Genomic DNA, 23,119 nt, shown 5'->3' with positions numbered 1-23,119 from the left:
CAAAGTGTGTAGACCACCCTACACAGAAATAAACTGGAAATCAGTCGCCTTACTAGCTCTCAAAGTAGAATGTATCCCACTGTAAAAGGACCGGGCAACCAAGAGAAAACTGGTGGTCAAACACAGAGTCAGTGTTCTGGTCAAAAAGGGCTTTATTTACCAAAACTCAAAATCAATTTAGAACAACTTAGTGTAGCACCACAGATGAAGATGCCTCTGACTGCCCCTCTTCTCAGACCCTTACACCAACTTGCTCCTGCCAAGGCCTTCCAAGATCCAAGGGCTCTGATTTACTCAACAAGACTCCATCTGCTCTGCACAGCCAGAGACGAGACAGTTTCACAGTTTGGTGATCAACTGCCTCACACAACAAGTTCTTCAATCCTGTACATTTATTTGCAGCTATCGCAAGCTAGCATTGGAGCTCTATCACGTCTGGAAAAGTCTTACACACCCAACACAGTGTGCTTGTAACATCTGAGGTATATGAGATAGAATCAGGCAAAGTGTCCTCTATATGTTTTGTTTGTGAATACAAAAAGTTGATTATGGATTTGATGTCAGAAAAGATTGTAGGAGTTCTTTGTTCTAAATTATTTTACTGTTACTCTGGATGATGGTCTCTGAGGTGAATAAGAAGAGTTTCAGAGCTTTATTTCCCCTTTCATTGTACATATATTTGATCAAATCTAAAATAAATATCATGAGTATACCAAAAGGCCCTTTTGTTCCAGGCAGTGGCAAACTGTTACTGCACTTAATATCTCACACTAGCCATATCCTTCTGAAATGAGTGCTGGACTTGGCCTATCAGACACTCCATGTAGCACATTTCATTCAATTCATCACGTCAGTCATTTAACACAAAGCGTTTAACTACATTTCTCAAATGTGGTACATGCGGTGCTGTATTGCACTTACAGTGAATGGCAAAGGGTTCCAGCTCAGCCTCCTGATTGGCCAGCTGGTGTGTGGACATGCAAGAGAAGACAGAGACATTGTCCTCTTTGGAAGCTGCATACTGGAGGGTGGAGGAGGTGGTGGAGAGGCCTGAAGCTGGATCCAGCTTCATGCTGGGAGTGATCAGAACGGCTACACACACACACACACACACACACACACACACACACACACACACACACACACACACACACACACACACACACACACACACACACACACACACACACACACACACACACACACACACACACACACACACACACACACACACACACACACACACACACACACACACACACACACACACACACACACACACACACACACACACACACACACACACACACACACACACACACACACACACACACACACACACACACACACACACACACACACACACACACACACACTAGCATTAGCATTAGCGATAAAGGTTTAGCATTTAGCGTCAGGTTCATTGGCTGCTCCTAAATATATATAGTGACGTACATACACTGAATTCTGAAGACATGCCTACAGGAGTTAAGTATCTTGCCCATGATTTTCAACATGGTGACAGCAGAGGGTGGGATCAAACTGCCCCCCTGACTGTCTGACCTAAAAATTGATCCCACTCAAATGTTTATTATTGCATCCTTCAGTGACAAGTAAGGAAGATGTGTCTGTTATCTCCTGGTAAAACGATTGTCCTTCTGGGTAAAAACTAAACATTGTGATTTTACGTTTGGCATCTTGTTTTGTGTGACTTACTTTTCCCATCAGCTACCAAGGGCTTTCCGTTCTTTTTCCACGTGATCGTAGCTGCAGGGTTTGCATCTGCTGCAACACATGTTCCCACCTGAACAAAACAATAAGATATAAAGTAATAAAGCAAGTATATTTAAATGGATTTTCATCATGTATAGTAAATGCTAAGAAGCAGATGCCAGAGGACTTGAAAGTTACTTGCAAGTGTTATATATTACAGTTTTTTTCAGTTGCTAACACACTAAAATCTCACATAAAGCACAATTATTTAAACTCACACTCAAAGAGCAAAACCTCAGGTCAAGTCCTCAAAACTCTAAACACATTTTCAGGTCTGCACCCAATTTGCAATTCAACTTGGCACTTTTTGCAAAACACTGCACACGGTTCTCCAAGTAAGACACAGAAATCTGACATATTCACTGGTTTGCCATTTTCAAAACACTGCCATTAAAAATGCTACACACATGAACCTATTAACAAATACGCATGCCAACGTCCATAAACACCAAACTGCTTTATTGTTGACTCAGCAATCAGGATGTAAGCACTAGAAAAAGGTTTCATGTAAGAAATGTATAAAAACAACAATGGATATATGGACAGCATTTGTGTATGCGTTTTCCCGTATGCATCCTCGTGGGGCACCAGCCTAAGGCCTCTTTCACACGGGAACGTTTGCGTTTATGCACAGTATGCGTATTCAAAAAAGTCTTCCGCTCACATGCATTCGTTTCATTTAACGTGTCTGTTCAAACGAGGCCGCTGGAAACGCTGTAGTACATATGCCAGGACTGTAAGTGGCGCTGTAACTTCCGCCACAAAATACACCAAAAGCAGCGAAGAAGAGCAGCCCAGCAGCCCCCGCAGCAATGTTGCCATGGCTACCCTTCTGTTTATGCCCCGCGGTGTATTTAGCAACATGTAGTTCATGTAATTCTCCATGTCCACTTGTTGCTGATGGTTGTGGTAGAGGAGCTGTAGATTTTGCACTAATATCTGTAGCATGGTCAGTAGCAGTAGCACTAGCAGTAGCTACTGACAGGAGGAAGTGTGTGGCGATTGCTGGTATTCAGCGGGATATAGTCATTTCCTCAGCATATGGATAAATGCAACAGGGAAGTTAACTGAAAGAAACCGAATCTGTGGATATTGCATCGACCGACCAAGAAGCACGTCTCCGTGGAGAGGACGCGCTCAGAAAGAGAGATATTCTCTACAAACACCGGGTGAGATCGCACCTTTGTCAATATAATGGATCAATGCATGAAATCTGACTCTGTTTATTTTGTTTAAGGAGTATATTGGGCGTTAACAATTCTGGTTTGCCTTTTATAATATTATTTCATTCAAGAACCCCTTGTGCGTTTAATTAACACAGCTATTTTTGATAGTTGCTACAGCAGTGAGCGGGAGAGGTGGGGAGAGGTGGGGAGAGGTGGGGCTATCGCTATTTTTTCAGGAAATATTCGTATAGAGGCGATTACACGGACTCGGTTGACCCCCCAGAGCGTTTCGTTTGCAAATCTATCCACCTTGGGACCCGTTATCGTTTGTGGGGTCAGTTTCTATCGGCCTCGTGTAAATAATAGGGCTATACGCACGCGAAACTATGCAGATACAAGCAGTTTTCTCCTCGTGTAAACGGCGCCTAAGACTCAGTGCATAGGGTAGCATTACATTGACTTAGCTTTGTAACCAAACAAACAATCTCCTGCTGTAGGCGTCTGAAGTTTATCTCCACATGAGACGGCCATGCATATATAACAAAGCAGTGATCCCTTCACACCTCTGCTACTTATCTTTACTGATAAACATCAGGACTGCTGTCAGCATCAAACACATGCTACAATTCCAATGTTTACATATGGTGTTAACCTACATTTTAATTGGCAGGTCTGATTAGTCATTTAGGTCAAATTGTGACTAGGACATTAAAGCTTTCCTGGACTGGACTGCAGACAGCGTGCTGCCTGCAGAACCAATAGTCAGCTGCTAGGTGCTCAGGCTTTGAGACGAGTTTAAATCGACATCATTGGCATTTCCAATTTCCACAATAGCGAGTAATGTGGTGACGCTAAGCAAGGCAAGGCAAGGCAAGTTTATTTATATAGCACCTTTCAACACAAGGCAATGCAGACACACATGCAGCAGAAATGCTTGCAGAAACGGGTAATACATCACCATTCAAGATATCCAAATAATAACACTGCTTTGGCCTTTGTTTTCTCAACACGAGTTGTTTCAATCACTGAGCAGTTGAAATGCCAATCAAAGGGATCAGAGCAACTGGAGAGAGCTGAAGAGAGCAGTGTGAGGGAATGCATGTATTGGAGTGGATGTGCATGTGTTGTTGAGCAGACCCTCTTCTTCCCTCTGTTGACAAATTACGATGGCTTTCATTTCACACTGTCCTGTGTGCTGGATACCCTTAACCTCAGCCAAAACCCCCTCACCCACAGAGGGTCCTGCCAACACTCCTATCCAACAACTTTGTATCACATGGTCTCATTTACAGTGTGTCTTCATGTCAGACTCCTGGCATATGGATTCATTTATTGTTTCTGGGGTTTGTTTTAAAAACCAAACACCTTACAAATGAGCATTTACATGCAGCATCTAAACATGTATTGAACAATCATAAAACAGTATAATGTCATTCAAAGAATAACAACTACATTAAAGTGTATTATAGAGCAAAGTAAAGTGTTGCCACTTAGTTAAATGTGTTAGAAATATATTCATGTGTGATGTCTATAAGCCACAACTCATCAATACTCTCAACTGGTTTTATGTAACATTCTGACCACTATGCAACAAGTATGAATTCACGAGCTTAATCAAATAATATGTACATATTTTCAATGTACAATGCTCCCACTACAGGTACTGCAGTTCCTGAAAAGCCTGCACACATGACGTCAGTGAACAGAACAACACAAAGCATGAGTCTTACTGCAGTGGCTCTGTCCTTCTGCAGCGCAGCCGAGCGGTCCATGATCTGAACTGAAGACGGCACCTCTGAAAGACAAAGGCAGACCATCAGGTTTCAGAATAACACAAAGTCGTGGCAACATTTATTTTATGTCTTCACAAACATATTTGTTTTTGGACTTAGGTCAGAGCTAATGACTTTCTGTTTACCTTAGTGGCTTCCTAGTAATTATGCCAAAATACATGTAATATGATTTATCTTTTTAGCACAGGAAATGATACACAAGTGATGCTGCTTCACATTCATCTGGCAGCATTCCGGACACACTCAATTAGTGCAGAGATATAAACACATTGCCATCATCACTGGGATCTAAAATGTGTGCCACTGAATATTGAAGTCAAAGAGAAGGGACATATACAAATTAAAAAATGTATTGCCAGAACATCTATGTAGTACGGTGAACGTTGACCCATATTTTAGTTTTTGCATGTTTTAGGAGAAGAAAAGGCTAAAATAATAATATAATTTCCATATGAAAATGCACTGTTACGTAATAGAAAATGTACACATATATTATAATTATAATAGTACTGATAAAAGGAATGGTATTTATATGTTGAACCATGCTTTGATCTAATTTATAACTGCCCATAATTGTGTTTATTTGTCAGACAGTCTACAGATTAGTATCTTTCACGGTCAACTTATATATTTTCTATTTGTTTATTTTCTACTCTCTTAATTTTTCAAATGATGTGCAATGCCTTTATTTTAAACAAAATGGATGGATGGAGAAACACTGCAGACAGATTTCAGGTTGACATGAACAACATAATGCTTGCTGTGAGTCAGGACTGGGCTTACTGCGCACACTGACGGTGACGGGGTACTCCATGAGGTTGGAGTCGGACACCACCATGCAAGTGAAGGTCTTCTGGTCTCTGAGCGAGGCCTGTGTGATGCGCAGGCTCAGCTTGTGGTTGATGCTGACCCGCGGGGCGTACTGGTCCGTGGCCTGGACCGTGGCCTCGCTGCTGCGGGCCTGTTGGATCAGCAGGTCTCCAGGAGTGCCATCATCTTTTTCCTGAATCCAAACACATTACAGTATGCTTTAGTCATTTGTAGATCTGTACAGGGCCGTATCCACCATTGAGGTCACCGAGGTCCGGACCTCGGACATTTTTTTCCGAGCTGTGTATATAACAAAACTTGTGAAATAATTGCACTAAACGGGGTTCTTTGTAGTACTTCCATTTACTGACGATGGGGGCGCTGCATAACTACGTAGCCTCGATTAAAGCAAACAGAAGAAGACGACATATATCAACAAACCACCGCAGCCCGGACTTGTATCGGAGCAGCGGAGGAGTGATGAGGTATCTAGAGATCTGAGTCCAGTGGGCTGCTTGTGTTTCTGTTCCTCACAGGACATCATATGACCAGCAGATCCTGTGTGAACGCACTAGGTTAGTCAGTGGACGTCCGACAACATGCACACTAACTTATATTGCAGCCATAGGCTATACTTTGGTTTACATTGCGTGAATAAACTAGCTAGAGAGCTAAAGTTAATTACATTCATCCAATGTCAGAAGGATTACCTTTTAACAAACGTTGTAATGCTTTTCTTTCATTTCAATTTGAGTAAAACATTGAAGATATAACATTGTATTGTTTTCTTTTTACACTGACTCAGATATAATGAAAAGACTACGCCAGTCGAAGCTCAGCTTTGGTACGGAAGAGACAGGACAGAGAGAAAGAGAGAGAGAAAGTGATGGAAGTCAGGGAGGAACTGCAGGTACAGTCACACAAAAAGAATGTAGGCTTAATAACCCTATCTATCTCTCTATCTCTCTATCTATCCATCTATCCATCTATCCATCTATCTATCTATCCATCTATCCATCTATCTATCTATCTATCCATCTATCTATCTATCTATCTATCTATCCATCTATCCATCTATCCATCTATCCATCTATCTATCTATCCATCTATCTATCCATCTATCCATCTATCTATCCATCTATCTATCTATCTATCCATCTATCTATCTATCTATCTATCTATCCATCTATCCATCTATCCATCTATCTATTTATCTATAACAATAGTCTTCATTTACAATATAGACAATAGGCATAATTTTAAAACAACATATATCTATTGCAGTTATGATGTCATAATAACATACAATTGTATAAAACACAATTTGCTTACATCTTTGTTCTCTTTTGAGAATCAAACAAAACAGATTTAAATTAAAAAAAAAATCAAACAATCAAGTGAAATGAACTAAATTGCTGAATTGCTTTGAATTCACTGGCAGGAGCGACAGGATTGAGCAGAAAGTGAACAACGAGGGAGAGATTGAACAAAGAGAAAGAGTAGAGGACAGAGAGAGTAATGAACAGGAAGAAGACAGAGAGACTAAAGAAGATGGAAGAGAGGGTGCAGGTTATGGAAAGGAGAGAGACATGGAAAATGAATGTTGACAATGTTGTGTGATCATTTTAGCCTCTTCTGCATGTCCAGATCATTCATAGTAACAATCAACTGATTCAAAATAATGTATGCTGCAGCCCACTGACATGGTTTGAAATCGATATATCATCCAATTTGTGACCCCCCACAGGACTTAAAAAGCACCTAACTAGATCATGGAAATCCCAAAAATCCCCGAACCCCCCTAGCATGTTTGGACCTCAGTATTTAGGAAATCCTGGATACGGCCCTGGATCTGTACACACAAAATATGCAGCCCTCATGTTATTTAGGACAGGGACACGTTGCTGATTCACATTGTCAGCATGATAGATCTGAATGTATCCCTAGCTAAACTGCAACTTGTGAAGATCCATAATTACAATACGATAATACTTATTGTCAAATTGAGTCTGAAATCTTTCTTGCAAATTATCCAACATTTGACATCATGATTAAATGTTATGTGGTCATATATTCAGGAACATTTAAAGCAAACTCTGTGTAGTGTCCCAGTGAACCCAAGGTGTCACAGTTTGTTTGGATTTGGATTTTAATGGATTAATCAATGCCTTCCACACCAGTGTCTTTCATTGCTCAGAGTCCTAATAAACACAATGAACTGCTGAATGTGTTTCACATAGAAACTCAGAAAACTCTACTTTACTAAAACCACATATGGGGCTTCAGGCTGAGATTACTATGTTTCTGTGAACTTCATTAATTCCAGCTCAGTGAAGAGCACAACACAAAAGAGAGGACATTTAAAAGTGGATTTGTGTTGTGTCTCTTCTCTTGGTTCTATCCATGGATGATAGATCTGGTGCAGGAGCTGCAGATATTTGTGATGTGGGTGACCCTGACGTGCTTTTATTTTCCTCTGAGCTTTATTTGTTTGTCTCATGTATTCCCATGATATATTTGTTTTATTTTAATTATTTACTTTGTTACTGTGGTATCTGTCTTTTGTTTTATTTATTTAATCTTTCACATGTCATATTACAGTGATTTTGGCTAAAACACACCATTGTATTTAACTAACAATGTTGGTTCTTTCCATTCTGTTGTGTGGTTATATTTATGTGTTTTTGAGTATTTTTTTACACATCAAAACCACAAGCCTAAAACATTCTTCATCTGTAGTTTGAAAATGTGCTGTGAGTCAGCCGAGTGTAAAAACGGATGGGATATTATCAAATGTAGGGTATGTTTGAGAGTAATTATAATTATTGGATTGTTAGCTTTGTGGTATAAAGAAATATGATTGGACATTTGTTTTAGGAGGATGAAGGTGTGTGTTTTCAGAAGAAGCACATACCAAAGATAAACCAGGAAAAGAGTAAAAACAGCAAAACCTCAACCCTTCAAAGGCAGGAGTGAGCGTCAGGTTCTACTCACGTATTTCCACTTGACGAACATCAGATCCTCTGGTGCTGGAGCTCCATCGTTGCATGGGACAACAATGGTCTCTCCGTATAGGGCAGTCACACTCTCTGTCCCCAGCACTGCAACACAGAAGGCAAAACACTGACTATTACCAAAGGCACACTGTCCTCTCAGCAGAGCCAGCAGTGTTCGGGCTCAGCCTCCTGAGCACACTGTGCTACAGTCAAAGCTGTGCACATCAACTGACATTGGCTTTAAATGGCACTGATCCTGATTAGACATGTCTTTGAAATATGATCCAGGCAAATATGTTCAGGAAATGGACATGTTCAGACAAAAAGAAGGTAAGTACCTACAAAAAGGAAGGAAAGAGCTAAAGGATTCACACTTTTGATTGAATTTGATGTCACCTGATCTAGAGACTTTGGTTGGTGGTGAGGGCAGGTATAACAGAATAATAAAATGTTTGTATATGGGCCACATGTATCAACCAGGGTTTCCACTAGGATCTTTTCTTGCCGGTCAAATGTCCGGAAATAATTAATTTTACCGGACAAATTCGAAACTAACCGGTCATGTTTCAATAATAATAATAAGAAGAAGAAGAATTGTGCAGCAGAGTTTCCGTTAGCAGGTAATTACCGGACTATGACCGGATATGCTGATGTTTAAAACTTGGTTAATGGTGCTCATTTTTATATTGCTTCAGTTTATAATCGTAACAGATCGAAAAGTTCAGATTCATTTTTCTAAAAATGATTCCACAAACAACAAACAACATCATTATTACATTCAAACAAACTACTTATAGTAGATGAAGTACATTATTCAAAAGTTTACATTAAAGGGGACCTATCATGCAAAATGCACTTTTGTACGTCTTTTATACATGAATGTGTCTCCTGTGTTCCAGGGAACTCACCAAGTGTCAGAAAACACAACCCTCTCTATTTTCTTCCATACCCAAATCTCTAAAAACGGGGCTGCAACGGATCTGATACAGACTGATCCAGATTTGAACACCGTCCTGACGTCAGGACGGTGGCGCTACGGCTATTGGGCCAACTCTCCACCTATCAGGGGAATGTGGGGTTGGGCCACGGCCGGCCATTGCCGCTCGAAAGCGCTGGAGACGCTGTAGTACATATGCCAGGTCTGTAAGTGGCGCTGTAGTCTGCCACAAAAGCAGCGAAGAAGACTTCCCGCGCATAGTTACCATGGTTACCCTTCTGTTTATTCTCCGCTGTGGCTTTTTGTCTCCCTCCCCGAGGCAAGCGTTTGCTCCTGCTGCTTTAATTCAATGCAATCCCTCCCCGTCGAGGCAAGCACTGTAATTCTCTCCGGTTAGTCCACCAGCAGATGACAAACACCCACCTCTCCGCCTCTTCCAAGGAACGAGGGGACCGTGCGGCAGAGTTTCAGTTTCAGTTTCTTTCGCCGGTCAAGATGTCCGTTAAAGTTGAAATCTTCCGGACAAAATTAGAAAAGTGCCGGTCAAAGGTCTTCTTTGTTATTTATTGAGCTTTAAAACAAATGATAAACGACTCTATATAATAAAACACGGAGGACGGAGATCTCTTTTTCTCCCCCTCTTCTGACAGCCCAGCAGCTGATCAGAGCACGTCTCACCTCTCCTGCAGGGGGGCGTGGTCAGCAGAATCAGACCCGTAGACAGCAAACAGCACATAGAGCGAAATGAGGCATGGCTAAAATGCATGATCTGTTTGGTATTTTGAAAACAGAAACGTATAAATATACCTTATATAGGTATGGCCCTACAATATATCATTTAAATATAGCATGATAGGTCCACTTTAACTTTGGATAATAACACGGGAGAAACAGATCCTCTCTTTTCCTCTCTCCCTCCCTCTCTCTCTCCAGAGACAGCCCGTCAGTTTCTCATGCAGCTCGCTAAACAGTGGGCGGGGCTTCAGGTGATCATGCAGAGCTGCGTGTCTCCGTCAGACTCAGCAGCTGATCTCTGATCTCTCTCTCGCGTCCAGTTATACTTCACTCGCGTTTATGTCCATATCGATCAGTTCCAGCTCTCCTGATCGGCCTTTATAGAGAGCACTGATCAAACTATTAAGAGTGAACATCGGCCGATAATGGCGTAACTATCGACGGTGCAGCCGGTGCATGTAAAAAAATATATATATATTTATTGTTTTACATTTTTGGGGCCCCAATGGCATTGACCGGGTCATGCAGTAACCAAGCAACCTACATTAATTTGTAATTTGTCTGTCCAATGACCTTGCTCCCTTTCATGCAGGGCCGGTCCTTAGCATTGGCGTTATAGATGTTCGCCTAGGGTGCCATATCTGGGGGGCGCTGCTCTGGGAGGGGGAAAAACATTTTTGACCGTTGGTGCTCATCCTAATTTTCGGCCTTGATGTAACAATATTCATAATTAAATAAATGTAACACCCTTTTCACCCCGGTTACACTTTTCATTTGCCCTGTACGATGGGCGCTGTAAGTGATGAAAGTGGGGGATGTTGGTTTATCTGGCGCCCGCAGCTCACAGCCAAAGTGCGAGTGAGCGTGGGAGCGAGGTACCGGCGCTGTTGTTATTAGCACCTGGTGCTAGCTGCGCTAACGGATATGAGAAGAAGATGTTTCTACAACAAAGGTGGAGGGGAGCTCTCTCCTGTCAGACTGAGAGAGATAACTACAGCTCAGTGAGGTAAAGGACTCTCTGAGTGTTTAGATAGTTCACTTTAGTCTAAGTTATCTCAGTGGGTCTCAAACGTTTTGATCACAATTTATGTAAACACATATTTCCAAGGCACTCCTTTATAATTATTGGGATAAACAGGTTTGAAATCATTTCAATGTATACTATAGGACAGTAAACCAAAAATATCGTTTAAAACTGTAGAAATAAAAATGTGCATTACTAAATAAATGTTAGGTAAAATAAGATATGATGAATGAACAAAAAAATTAAAAAAAGTTATATTTATTTGTTATTGGTTATGGTAGGTTATTGGTTATGTTCACATACTTATTTGATTATTAAAATGTAAACCGATCTTTTTCATATGGGTGTTTTAGAGTTGTACCCCCTAGATCTAGTGTCTAGTAATTGTGTGCTCAAAGTGCACCAGATTGAAGCCCCCAATTCAAACATGTTCATACAATACTGAATACAGTTGAAGCCTTTTTGATGTGTATTACCTATGTCAATAAGTTTCTGTTTTTGTAGTGTATTTGTCTTCTGGGGGGGGGGGAGCAAAAATCTCGCCTAGGGCATCAAATTGGCTAGAGCCGGCCCTGCTATCATGTCATGTGATACCTTGCGTGGTGAGCGAACCGTTTAATCAACCTGTCCTGTACTGTACTGTAGCTAGCAGCAGCAAGTTCGGCAGTATTATAAAAAATGTAATAGCTTGCATTTATAATGTAGAGCAAACCAAAGCACAAGAGCGGCGCTCAAAAGAGAAAGGACAAGAGAGAGTGTATGTCCGTGCGTGTGTGTGCATCAGCGTGCGCTTATGTTTGGGGTGATGGGGGGCCCAAAACAATATTTGCACCGGGGCCAATCCCAACCTTGTTACCGGACATTTTGACCGGCAGGTTTTGAATTTATAGTTTTTTTATAAATGTTACCAGCTAAAAAACGGTAATTACCGGCTAACGGAAACCCTGGTATCAACATATCCTCATGATCCTTGGCCCTTTCTCATTTCACTAATTACCCCTTCTCGACTCCTCGAATCCTCGGTCCTCCGGTAGTGACCCGGAAATGGATTTTCAGCGTGCCATCTAATTTCTCTAAATGCACTTCGAGGACCGAGGATCGAGCATCGAGGAGGCTCTCTGGAGGAGCTATAACCGAGGATACACCGATGGGTCCTCCGCGCCAGTCCGCGGATCCTCCGCGGATGTATTTCCGGCAACAGTGATGTTTCAAAGAGTCGTGACGCACGGCCGGACTTATCTCAGCCAATGACAGCTCTGCATGCATCCCCTGGATATTATTTTATTAACGGCTTTCATCGCGACGCGATGTTTCTAGTGAGAACAGCTGTGAGGTCCGTGCAGAAAGCAGAGCAGTGTGTATAATATATATCACTCAGTATAACAGGCCTACATTACTTTCTGTATTTGTATGCTGTAGTTTAGTAGATATCTACAAACAAAGAGTCGATATTTTTTCTAAAACCATTTAGTGCTTAACATAATAAAATACACAACGGCTGTATCCTGATATATTATATGCTTTAGGAGCTGTAGGTGCGTGTTTTACAGTGTGTAGGTGCATGTGGTACAGTGTGTAGGTGCGTGTGGTACAGTGTGTGTATGTGTGTGCATAGATGCGGCGGACAGACGGGTCTCAGTTGGTTTGGTTTCCTCTGCTTACTTTTAATACTTGGAAATAAAACTTTTGGCCCGTAATTTATTTTCCTCATAGTAGCGACCAGAGAGAGGGGGGGGGATATATCCAGTCTCTGATAGTGTTACGTTATTATGAGAGTGCTCTCATACTTGTTTGAATCTGAAATTGTATATATTTATTAGGGCTGTCAGTCGATTAAAATATTTAACGGCGATTAATCGCATGATTGTCCATAGTTAATCGCGATTATTCGCAAATTAATCGTACTTTTTTTATCTGTTCTAAATGTACCTTAGAGGGATATTTTTCAAGTTTTGAATACTCTTATCAACATATGAGTGGACAAATATGCTTTATATGTTTGTTTATTATCATTTGAACAATGACAAATATCCTCATGAATATTAAACACAACAACCTCTGAACATTACAAATATTCGCCTCAATTCAACCTGGAACCTCTCTCATACAATAATACGATACAAAGTGTGTGTGTGTGTGTGTGTGTGTGTGTGTGTGTGTGTGTGTGTGTGTGTGTGTGTGTGTGTGTGTTGTGATGGATCGTTGGAGCTATGTGCAGCTCAAGGCATATGCTTGAACGGGAGCTGCCTGGACGCTGCAATCATGTTGCGCGCACTATCCGTGCTGAGTGTGCTGACTTTTCGTACAATGTCCCACTGTCTGGCTACCTGCATAAAGTCAAGTACTCGGCGCAGTTGTCGGCGAAATGTCGCTCCTCTGCTTTCATTGAAACAGCTCCTTATATCCGTTAGCGCAGCTAGCTAGCACCAGATGCTAACAACAACAACAACAACACGTAAGGTGTGCCTCGCTCGCGAGTCGCGCCACACATACACACACCCTCCCGGTCCTCCCGATGGCCAGTCCGGGCCTGCCGGTGAGCGTGGAAGTGTGGTCTGCCACAAGCGGGTGTCAGCATCAGCTTGTAGATGGTATTTTAAACTCGATGCGCTCTGAAACTACGGGGCGGCCGAGGACAAAAAATACACATGCGTTAATCGCGTTAAAATAATTAGTGGCGTTATTTTTTTTTTGACTTGACAGCCCTAATATTTATATAAATATATATATAAAAATATATGTGTGTTTGTGTGTGTGTGTGTATATATCCACATATGTAGCCTGTTATTGTCTCATTATACCGCACTGTGAATGAATCAAAGTAAATATATAAGTCATCATGAACACATCTGTCCATCACACAGAGGGCTGCTGTGCCTCCTGTCATCATTAATGGACGTCTCTTTAAAATGACCGCTCAGAGGAGAGGAGTTCTCATTTCTCTAACCGCCTGCTGCTTCCCCTCCTCTCTCCTCGGTTCCCCTCCTCGACTCCTCCGCTCGCATCTCCTGTGGGCGGGACTAAGACACGAGGATAGGAGTCAACGAGGGGAGTCGAGGAGGGGAATTAGTGAAATGAGAAAGGGCCCCGGAGTCTCAGGCAGTTACACTGGGCAGCACCTCCCAAGTATACATGTCTACAAAAGGATGGGTTTGAAAAAGGGAACAAAGCTACCCTACACCCACGCCCTCCTGATGTCGGGGTGCCACATTTTAAGCAGGCCTCTCTGAGAGGAGACAGGCTGAGGTGGAGCGGTTGCTATGGCGGCACAGCCCAGTCATGTGCAGCGTGGGAGGGATTAGAGAAGATGGATGGACGAGGTCAGAGCGGAGCGGAGTGACACCAAGGTCTTCACGCTCCAACTCTTTCTCTTTGAGCTAAACAGGCAGAACAAGAAGAGTTCAGATTCGGCTCATTCCAGAGGGATGAGGCCACAAAATGCACAGATGCTTCTGAAACCCCAACCCAGCCCCCCCTCATCGTGGCTGACTTTAACTGATATATCATCAACTATCAACTATTAGAACACAACAGACCAAGTATCAATTTCTATTAAAGTTGATACTGTCAAAAGATTCAAGAAACAATATTTTAACAAACTACAAATAACATAATATAATACTTGAATTCAAAAGCATTAAGAATTACTATTATATTGTTTTTAATTAATTGGATTTGACACCTAACATAAGTATGCAGTACACACGACTATTTCTCTCACAAAACAAAATAGTTTGTTGTAGTCAGCTGTAAAGTCATCAGTTATTATATTTACGATTTGTCAATGATGCTATTTCAAATCTGTCAGCCATTGGGTGAATGTGAGCATGGCATCCTGCAAGATTTGGTCCAATTGTTTTTCAATTATTTTTCTTCCATATCATATATTTAGTCATTTCAGTTTTTCATTTAGACTGAGAGACATCCAGCATGTTTGAAGGTCTAAATTCAACTTCCATCAACCAAAGCTGACTGTGATGTGGTTTTTCCAAGTCATGTGCAAACACTTTCAAATGAAAGAAAGTGCGTACACAAAGTGTAATACCAGTTATCATTTCATGAATATGACTGTGAAAATGGATAAAGTCACATTCGGATTCCAGTCAAAGAGTCAGCTAAATGTAGCATCTTTGAACACAAAACAAGAAACACCGCTCTGTGGTGCCCCAGTGGAGCTAGTCCTGAGACTTTCTGAATATAAAACATAATGTTCACATGATATATTTATTTTTATTTAAATATAATAAATATATATATATATATATATATATATCCGGAGAGAGAGAGAGCTGAGTCCAGCCTGAGTCTATTTCTTTTATTGTTTTGGTTGTGTGATTTAATTAATTTTTTATAATTAAATTTATTATATGTATACATATTTGCACACATATTTTTATATACATTTGTTTTTATATTCGGGATTGTGGGAAACGGTATTTCGATCTCTCTGTCTGTACACACAAACTGGAAGATTGACAATAAAGTTGACTTTGACTAAATGGAGGAGAATAATGGACTTAGATTCATCAGGTGGACAACAACACAACACCTAATGCTGCTCCATAAGCGCTGGATGGGTAAAAAAGTAATATATGTTTGTGCAGAAGTTTGCCATATAAACTAACAAGAACATGATCTGTCTATGTTTTTTTCAAAGTTTGATGAAGTTGGCCAACAACTATTTTTATTGCAGAATTATTAGCTGCAAAATGTTGCGTAATGAATGGAATAAATAATGTTTTTTAACCACAAAGCATCCCACCCTACATGACCAAAGGATATGTTTGTTTTTAGAGAGGTCTCTCTGCACGAGTCATCCAGAAGGTTCCTGTCATGTGATCAGAGGCAGACTGAAGGCTGTATGGGATGTTTTGTTCACTGTGTGTGTCATCAGTCATACCATGGTACACAGATATGAGGAGATGTTGAACATGTTTATACTTCACACAGTGTCCCTGACAGCCTCACACCATGTCAACACTGGGTGCTGTTACCATGTCCAGAGGGGGGGCACTGCTGTTGTACAGAATTATCATAACACATAAATTACAAAACCAAGCCGCACAAAGTATCTCTAAAGGTTTAGTCCCAGGGCCGTCCCTCCCTACAGGCCGATCACGCAGACTGCGTGGGGCCTCACCTTGCGGAGGGGGCCTCATCTTGCGGAGGGAGCCTCAACTGAGCCGCAAATGTGGCACACCTATGTGCTTATGTGGCGCAATTAGTGTGGTTTCGCCGCTGCAGGCTGTCATTATTACTGAGTTATATATGTTATTCGGGTTTATAACTGTATAATATTGGTGACATGGAGGACAAGCAGAGATCTTGATATGTTTTATCTGATTCCCTGTTCACTGCTACAAGAAACTGTATCTAGCTAAATCCATCTGCATCTCCATCTGGTCACACTGATATCGACCTGCTGATATCTCAGGAACACTAATGGAGCTTAAAGGTCCCATGTCATGCTTTTCCGGTTATTACCCGTCCCCTTGTGTGTTATGCAGGTTTTTCTGCATGTAAACGGTCTGCAAAGTCATACATCCTCAAAGTACACCCTGTAGCGAGTAAAACTCTAACACAGAAAATATCTGTCTATGCTGCCCCAGAACGCCTCGTTGGAGATTTTCTTTTTCCTCCTGGGTACAGTGACGTGCCCATACCCAAATGGACCCATCGGTCCAAATAGACCAATCCCTGGAGCCGTTACGTTACGTCCGCGGAGCCGTTAACGTAACTCACGATGTGAAACGATGTCATGGATGTGCAGAAAAGATAAATAATAAGGTTTTGTGAGTGAATTTCGGTGCAGTAATCTGTTAGCATTTTTCGCTCGTTGCTAATTCAGAGGCTCAGTGTTAGCATTGTGGGTTTTATTTTGAAAAAAAAAAAAAAAAAGATTATTATTAAGATTATTAAATGAACATGCCCTCAGACACTGTTTCCTGCAAGATGTTGCGGCAGTGCCCCGGTACCGGGGTCTCTCGGGCTTAACAGGTTAAAGTGAGTAATATAACTTCAAACAAATGAGTAATTCAAAAATGTTTACAGAAAAAACATGATAAAATCTACTTATTTACTTCATAACAGTAACTATTACAGATATATAAGATTTACTTAATAATTTGATAACCGTGATGTTCTTGTCCATGAAGACAATAAGGGGGTGATAAGGCAGCTCTTTGTTTGCTCTTCCCTTGGGCCTCAAAAGATAACACTGTTTTGACACACAGATCAGGGCATGAACACAGGCATACACACTCCAGTTGTTTTTCTGTTTCTGTTGTAGATGTGTAAGGGGATGCGGAGGTCTCCCTTGCGATTTGGGAATATATGTCAGAACTGTTCCTTTTTTTAAAGCCCAAATATAACAGATCTCTTCAGGTCCTCACTGGGCCGTGGAGAAGCAGGAATGCCAGCGAGGACACGGCCTTCACTTGATGCTACATTCAGGAACGGAGAAAAAAAGAAAAGAAACGGCACTCGTCTGCTACAAATCATCACGACCCAACATACCAGGCAGTCTGCAGGGGGACGACGCAATGTTTCCATTCCTGCAGCAGCTACTATTGTTTGAGAGCACATTCCTTTTCTTACTACAAAGACCTCAGTAAGATGAGGGTTACTTTGGATGTTTTACTACTACATTCAGAATTGTATATTGATCCTAAAATATGCATTATGGCATTCTGTAACACAACTGTTAAAAAATCTCATTGCAGGCTGACTTTTAGTTAAAAGCCAGAATTTTGTTTCCTTTAATTTTCTTCTTAAGGCGGTGATCCGATAGAGTTGTCTGTACAAAGTGTTAGGAGAAGGTCTAGTGAGGAATGTTTGGTTTTGTCATTACATATTTGCACAACCTTATTCTTCCATGCGTGACGACGAGTCTGTCAGGGTGGTGTTGTTATCTGTCAAAGAAAAGCATTCTGCCATTCTGCCTGAGCTGAAAAAGAGTTAAGGTGGCTGGAAAAGGTGGAACATTGGCTATGCAAATAATGACTTTGTGTACACACACTGAAGATTTTTACAGAAGGGTTTGTTTATATATCATTCATAGCCTGAATTATATAACATTTTATACCTAAAAACATGGCGAAAATTGATATTTTAGAGCTGTTGACAGTATTTTGTGATTTATGGAGTGATAACAAGAGATATCCAAAATCCCTTCTGTAAAAACTTTAGATTCTAATATGACTACAAAATGTAACAAGAATTTTGAACCTGACTTTATCCAATGTTCAGAATTGTGTTCCTGACATGTATTAAAATATGTGCATATTTAATGAGATTATGGCTGGAAACACTGGATAATAATAATAATAATAATAATAATAATAATAATAATAATAATAATAATTTTTTTTTTTTTTTTATTATTTTTGATTATTTTTTAATCATCTCTCGACCCCCACTTTGGGAACCCCTGGATTAAGGGATGGTTTAAATCAGGGGTCCCCAAACTTTTTCCTGTGAGGGCCACATAACTTTTCCCTTCTCTGATGGGGGCCGGGGTCAGTTTGTAACAGAAAAAGTGTGACGATCGTAAACATTTGGTGCCTAAACGTAAACATTTATTGTTTTCCAGAAAGCCACACATAACCAAATATTAATAACCTTTTCCGGGATCTTCACAGAAAAAAAGTCAGGAAATAAATAATAACACTATTAATGAAATAAATAATAACCAAATAACCCTCTCTGGGTTCTTCACAGAAAAAAAGTCCACTGAACATTAACTTTCTGTTGTGCCGTGCACAATCTTAACAGGTAAAGGTTTAGCTTAGTTGTCAGAGCAGAATCTCTTACTCAAATGACTCATATGAGCAGTCTCTCAAAGTTCTTGTGTTCCTTCCTTATAATCCTTTTGTAGGTTCCAGTAGGCTTGTAGACACCGCTGTGTGCAGCTCTCTCTCATCAACTTCCCTGTGAAAACCACAAAGCAAGCAGGCTGAGAAACCGAACTAAGTGATACAGCACCTACACAGCACAATACATTTCACTACCAGTATGGTTGTGGAGATGGATTTTATCCCAGTAGATTTTATTATGATTACATTTGTTTATACTCAGAAAAGTCAGAAAAGTGATCTTACCTATGTATGTTCATCAGTGTGAACTGTGGGCCTGCATCTGGCTGGTGAGAAGTTGAATGTCAGGTTCCATTCTAGTCACAGCCAGTCTCAAACACTGATGCAGATGTTCATCTGTCAATCTTGATCTCATCTGAGTTTTCAGGTGTTTCATGTGTGAAAAGGTTTGCTCGCAGATATACGTGCTGCCAAAAAGTGTAAACATCTTCATTGCGTGTTTTTTTATGTTAGGGTACGTGTCGTTTGGGAGGGCGGCATAGAAGTCAATGAGACTGTTGGACTTGAATGCGTCTTTCAGAACATCACAGTTCTGTAACTCGGCCAACTCAAACTGATAAGAAGGCTGGGCTTCATCGATGTCGGCAAGAAAGGGGTTCTGAAAAAGACGGATTTCTTTTGCATTAACACGTAGTTGCCGGAATCGCACACTGAACTCCGCCTTCAGCATTTCCAGTGCTTCCACACACTTTTCAGCTGGGAACGGGACCGCTGGGTTCTCTGCAGAGAGGTTTTGGGTAGCAGGGAGATGGATGAAGTTGTGCTTTTTCACTTGTTCCAAAAAGCAGCGCAAGTTTCACCTCAAATGCTTTTATGTGAGAATACATGTCACAAATGAGTTTCCCCTGGCCTTGTAGCTGCAAGTTAAGGCTGTTCAGCATTTCTGTCACGTCTGTTAAAAATGCGACGTGCCATTTCCATTCTGGGTCGATCAGCTCTGGGACCGTTTTGTCTTTTGAATGAAGAAATGCGTTAATTTCGGGTAGCAGCTCGTAAAAACGCCTCAAAACTCTGCCCCGGCTCAACCATCGGACCTCTGTGTAGTACAGCACATCGCCGTGCGCAGACTCCAGTTCAGACAGGAATTGTTGGAACTGCCTGTGTTTAAGTCCCTTTGCTCTGATGAAGTTTATGCATGACACCACAACCTTCATGACAGAATCCCACTTCAACACTTTGCAGCACAGTGCTTGCTGGTGAATTAGGCAGTGGATTTGTAGCGGGGCGGTGAGACCCCGTTCTTCCATCTCCCGGTTCATGCGTCCTATTAGACCCCGAGACGCGCCCACCATACTAGGAGCCCCGTCAGTCGTGATGCTGGCAAGCTTTGACCAGTCTAGGTCCAACTCTTCCATGGTTTGGCATACTTTGCCGAAAATATCCTCCCCCGTTGTAGTCCCTTTGAGACTTTGGAGGGCTGCCAGCTCCTCGCACATCTCAAAGTTTGCGCTAACTCCGCGAATAAAAATGAGCAGCTGCGCTGTGTCTTGCACGTCCGTGCTCTCATCCAGTGCTAATGAAAAAAAGTCAAATTCTTTCGTCTTCTGCTGCAGCTGGGCATATACATTACCCCCGATTTCTTCAATGCGTCTGGTGATTGTACTCGCCGACAGACTCACGGCATTAAAGACATCTTTCTTCTCAGGACACACCTCTTCCGCGACAGCATTCAAACATTTCTTGACAAACTCTCCATCAGTGAAAGGTTTACCGCTGCTTGCTATCAGTTGAGCAACCCGAAAGCTGGCCCGAACGGATGACTGGTTCAGCTGAGCTTGGCGTACAAATGTATTCTGCTGAGCTAACAGTCCACTTTTTAGCTTTGAGAGTTTGTCTGCTCGCATTTGGCCTTGCAAGTTATCATACTTGTCTTTGTGACGGGCAGTGGCGGCGCCAGGGTATGGCTGGGGTAGGCTACAGCCATACCAAGAAATGGCTTAGCCCCACCATAGCCCCACCATGAAAAGTGATGCAAATTCAATTAAATAAACGAAATGCTAAATGTTGAGAACACGGATTGCGAAAATATACGGGTCGTGTCCACAGCACACAAACTGATCCTGCTGTAACAACAAGTGCACCTTACTGATGCAATATGGTTGAGACCATTCGGGCTTATGCTATAAGAGGGGTGCAAGGAATAGTCTAAGTAGTGGGGGAGTTTTATACACTAAAGGTGTGGAAATTCTCTGGCGTTATAATATCAGCGCGGCCGCGGTCAGATCAAAATGCCTCCGAATGCAATTTGAATAGACCTACAGCCAGAGCAACGAAACGTTGGATCTGCGTCATGCCTTATTGATTGAGATCAATCGAAACCGCCATTCAGTATCCCCATTGGATCTTCAACGTGTACTATAATACGTCACGTTCACAGTGATCCCTTTTTATTTACTACAAGACAAATGTGCCGTTTTATTTCATACAGTTCCATTTTGATTGAGACAGGGAAATAATCTAAACCTCACGCGTGGCGTTTCACTGTCAAGGGGGGTAATATAGCGTGTATGTAATTACATTGCAAATACTGACTTGAGCACCACCACTGTATGGGTTAGCCCTACCATAGATTACCCAACAAAAATGCTCTGGCGCCGCCACTGGTGACGGGATTCATAGTGTCGGCGCAGATTGTATTCTTTGAATACTGCCACCGCCTCTTGACAGATGAGACAAACAGCCTTTTCTTTCCATTGAACAAAAAAATAATCGTTTGACCACTGCAGGTTAAATACCCTGCATTCTGAATCAATTTTTCTCTTACCTAACCTTTTCGCCATTATTCCGTTCTATTTGACAGAGGCTAGTCTAGGATTCGCGTGGCCAGACTGAAAAAAAAAATCATAATGCGTCTCTGGTATTGTTCAGGGGGCCGGGCCAAATGTGGAGGCGGGCCGTATCCGGCCCGCGGGCCTTATCCGGCCCGCGGGCCTTAGTTTGGGGACCACTGGTTTAAATAAAGCCAAAAGAAAATGACTATGTGATTAAAAACCAGTTGACCCTAGCACACAATGGTAGGATGAATAAAATGAGACTTCTTCCAGAAGTTGAAATAACAGAGGAAATAGATAGCCTCAACCTCTGCCTTCAGCGCGGCTGTGAAAGAGGTTCAGGTGCTCATGGATCTAAGCGTTATAAAAAGATAAGATTGTGAGGATACAGGGGGGTTTAAACCTTTAAAAAACAGTTTTTCACACTAGGTGGATTTCTAGAACTGAACTGTGAACCTCGGGACAAATGAAACAGAAACAGATTACTGCTTTTGGCAGTTAGGCATACACATTATTTTATATAAAAAATATATTTGATGTGATTTGAAATATAATCAGTTGTATTTACATTTGAGAGGATATTGCTGCTCCAGCTGGCTTTTCATCATATTCTATATCACCTGGGATATTTCTTTAAAGACTATTATCTGCTTATCTACAGATGACTGGTTTTGAGACTGAGGCGTTGTGCACACGGGAACGTTTGCGTTTATTCACAGTATGCGCTTTCAAAAAAGTCTTCCGTTCACATGCATTCGTTTCATTTAACGTGTCTGTTCAAACGAGACCGCTGGAAACGCTGTAGTACATATGCCAGGACTGTAAGTGGCGCTGTAACTTCCGCCACAAAATACACCAAAAGCAGCGAAGAAGACTCCGGAGCAGCCCCGCAGCAATGTTGCCATGGCTACTAGGGCTGTGCAATTAATCGTATTTTAATCGCAATTACGATTTTGGCCTGCCACAATTACGAAAACAACATAATCGAAAAAAAACAATTATTTTTGCTTTGCTAGGTTGTGACAGTGCACTAGAACATATTTAATCTAATTAATTTAAGTCTCATTTATTTGTATTTATCATATTTATATATGTTTAGTAGCTTGGGGAAGTGCGCTCCAAAATATTTGTTGATCTTGTTTATTGGTATTTATTATTTTGATATTATTTATTTAAATGTATTATTTATTTTATTTATTTTTGTATTGGTTTTTCAGTTGAATTATACGTTCAGGGTAAT

General features: G+C 41.4%; 1 protein-coding gene across 3 annotated transcripts in view; it reads right to left on the bottom strand.

Annotated features, from left to right (window-relative positions):
- alcama (activated leukocyte cell adhesion molecule a) overlaps window positions 1-23,119 on the bottom strand; it is a 60,352-nt gene that overhangs the window by 18,982 nt on the left and 18,251 nt on the right. For all 3 annotated transcript variants that reach the window (XM_034117325.1, XM_034117326.1, XM_034117327.1), the window contains exons 2-6: window positions 8,537-8,643; window positions 5,516-5,735; window positions 4,670-4,734; window positions 1,717-1,804; window positions 922-1,092 (exon numbers count right to left, since the gene is read on the bottom strand). In XM_034117325.1, the coding sequence (XP_033973216.1) occupies window positions 922-1,092; window positions 1,717-1,804; window positions 4,670-4,734; window positions 5,516-5,735; window positions 8,537-8,643 (651 nt within the window). The remainder of the gene's footprint in view (window positions 1-921; window positions 1,093-1,716; window positions 1,805-4,669; window positions 4,735-5,515; window positions 5,736-8,536; window positions 8,644-23,119) is intronic.

This window comes from Trematomus bernacchii, unplaced genomic scaffold, assembly GCF_902827165.1.
Source record: "Trematomus bernacchii unplaced genomic scaffold, fTreBer1.1, whole genome shotgun sequence".
NCBI lineage: Eukaryota > Metazoa > Chordata > Actinopteri > Perciformes > Nototheniidae > Trematomus > Trematomus bernacchii.
The sequence above is the reverse complement of the archived record's forward strand: the minus strand, read 5'-3'. Positions and strand labels throughout refer to the sequence as shown.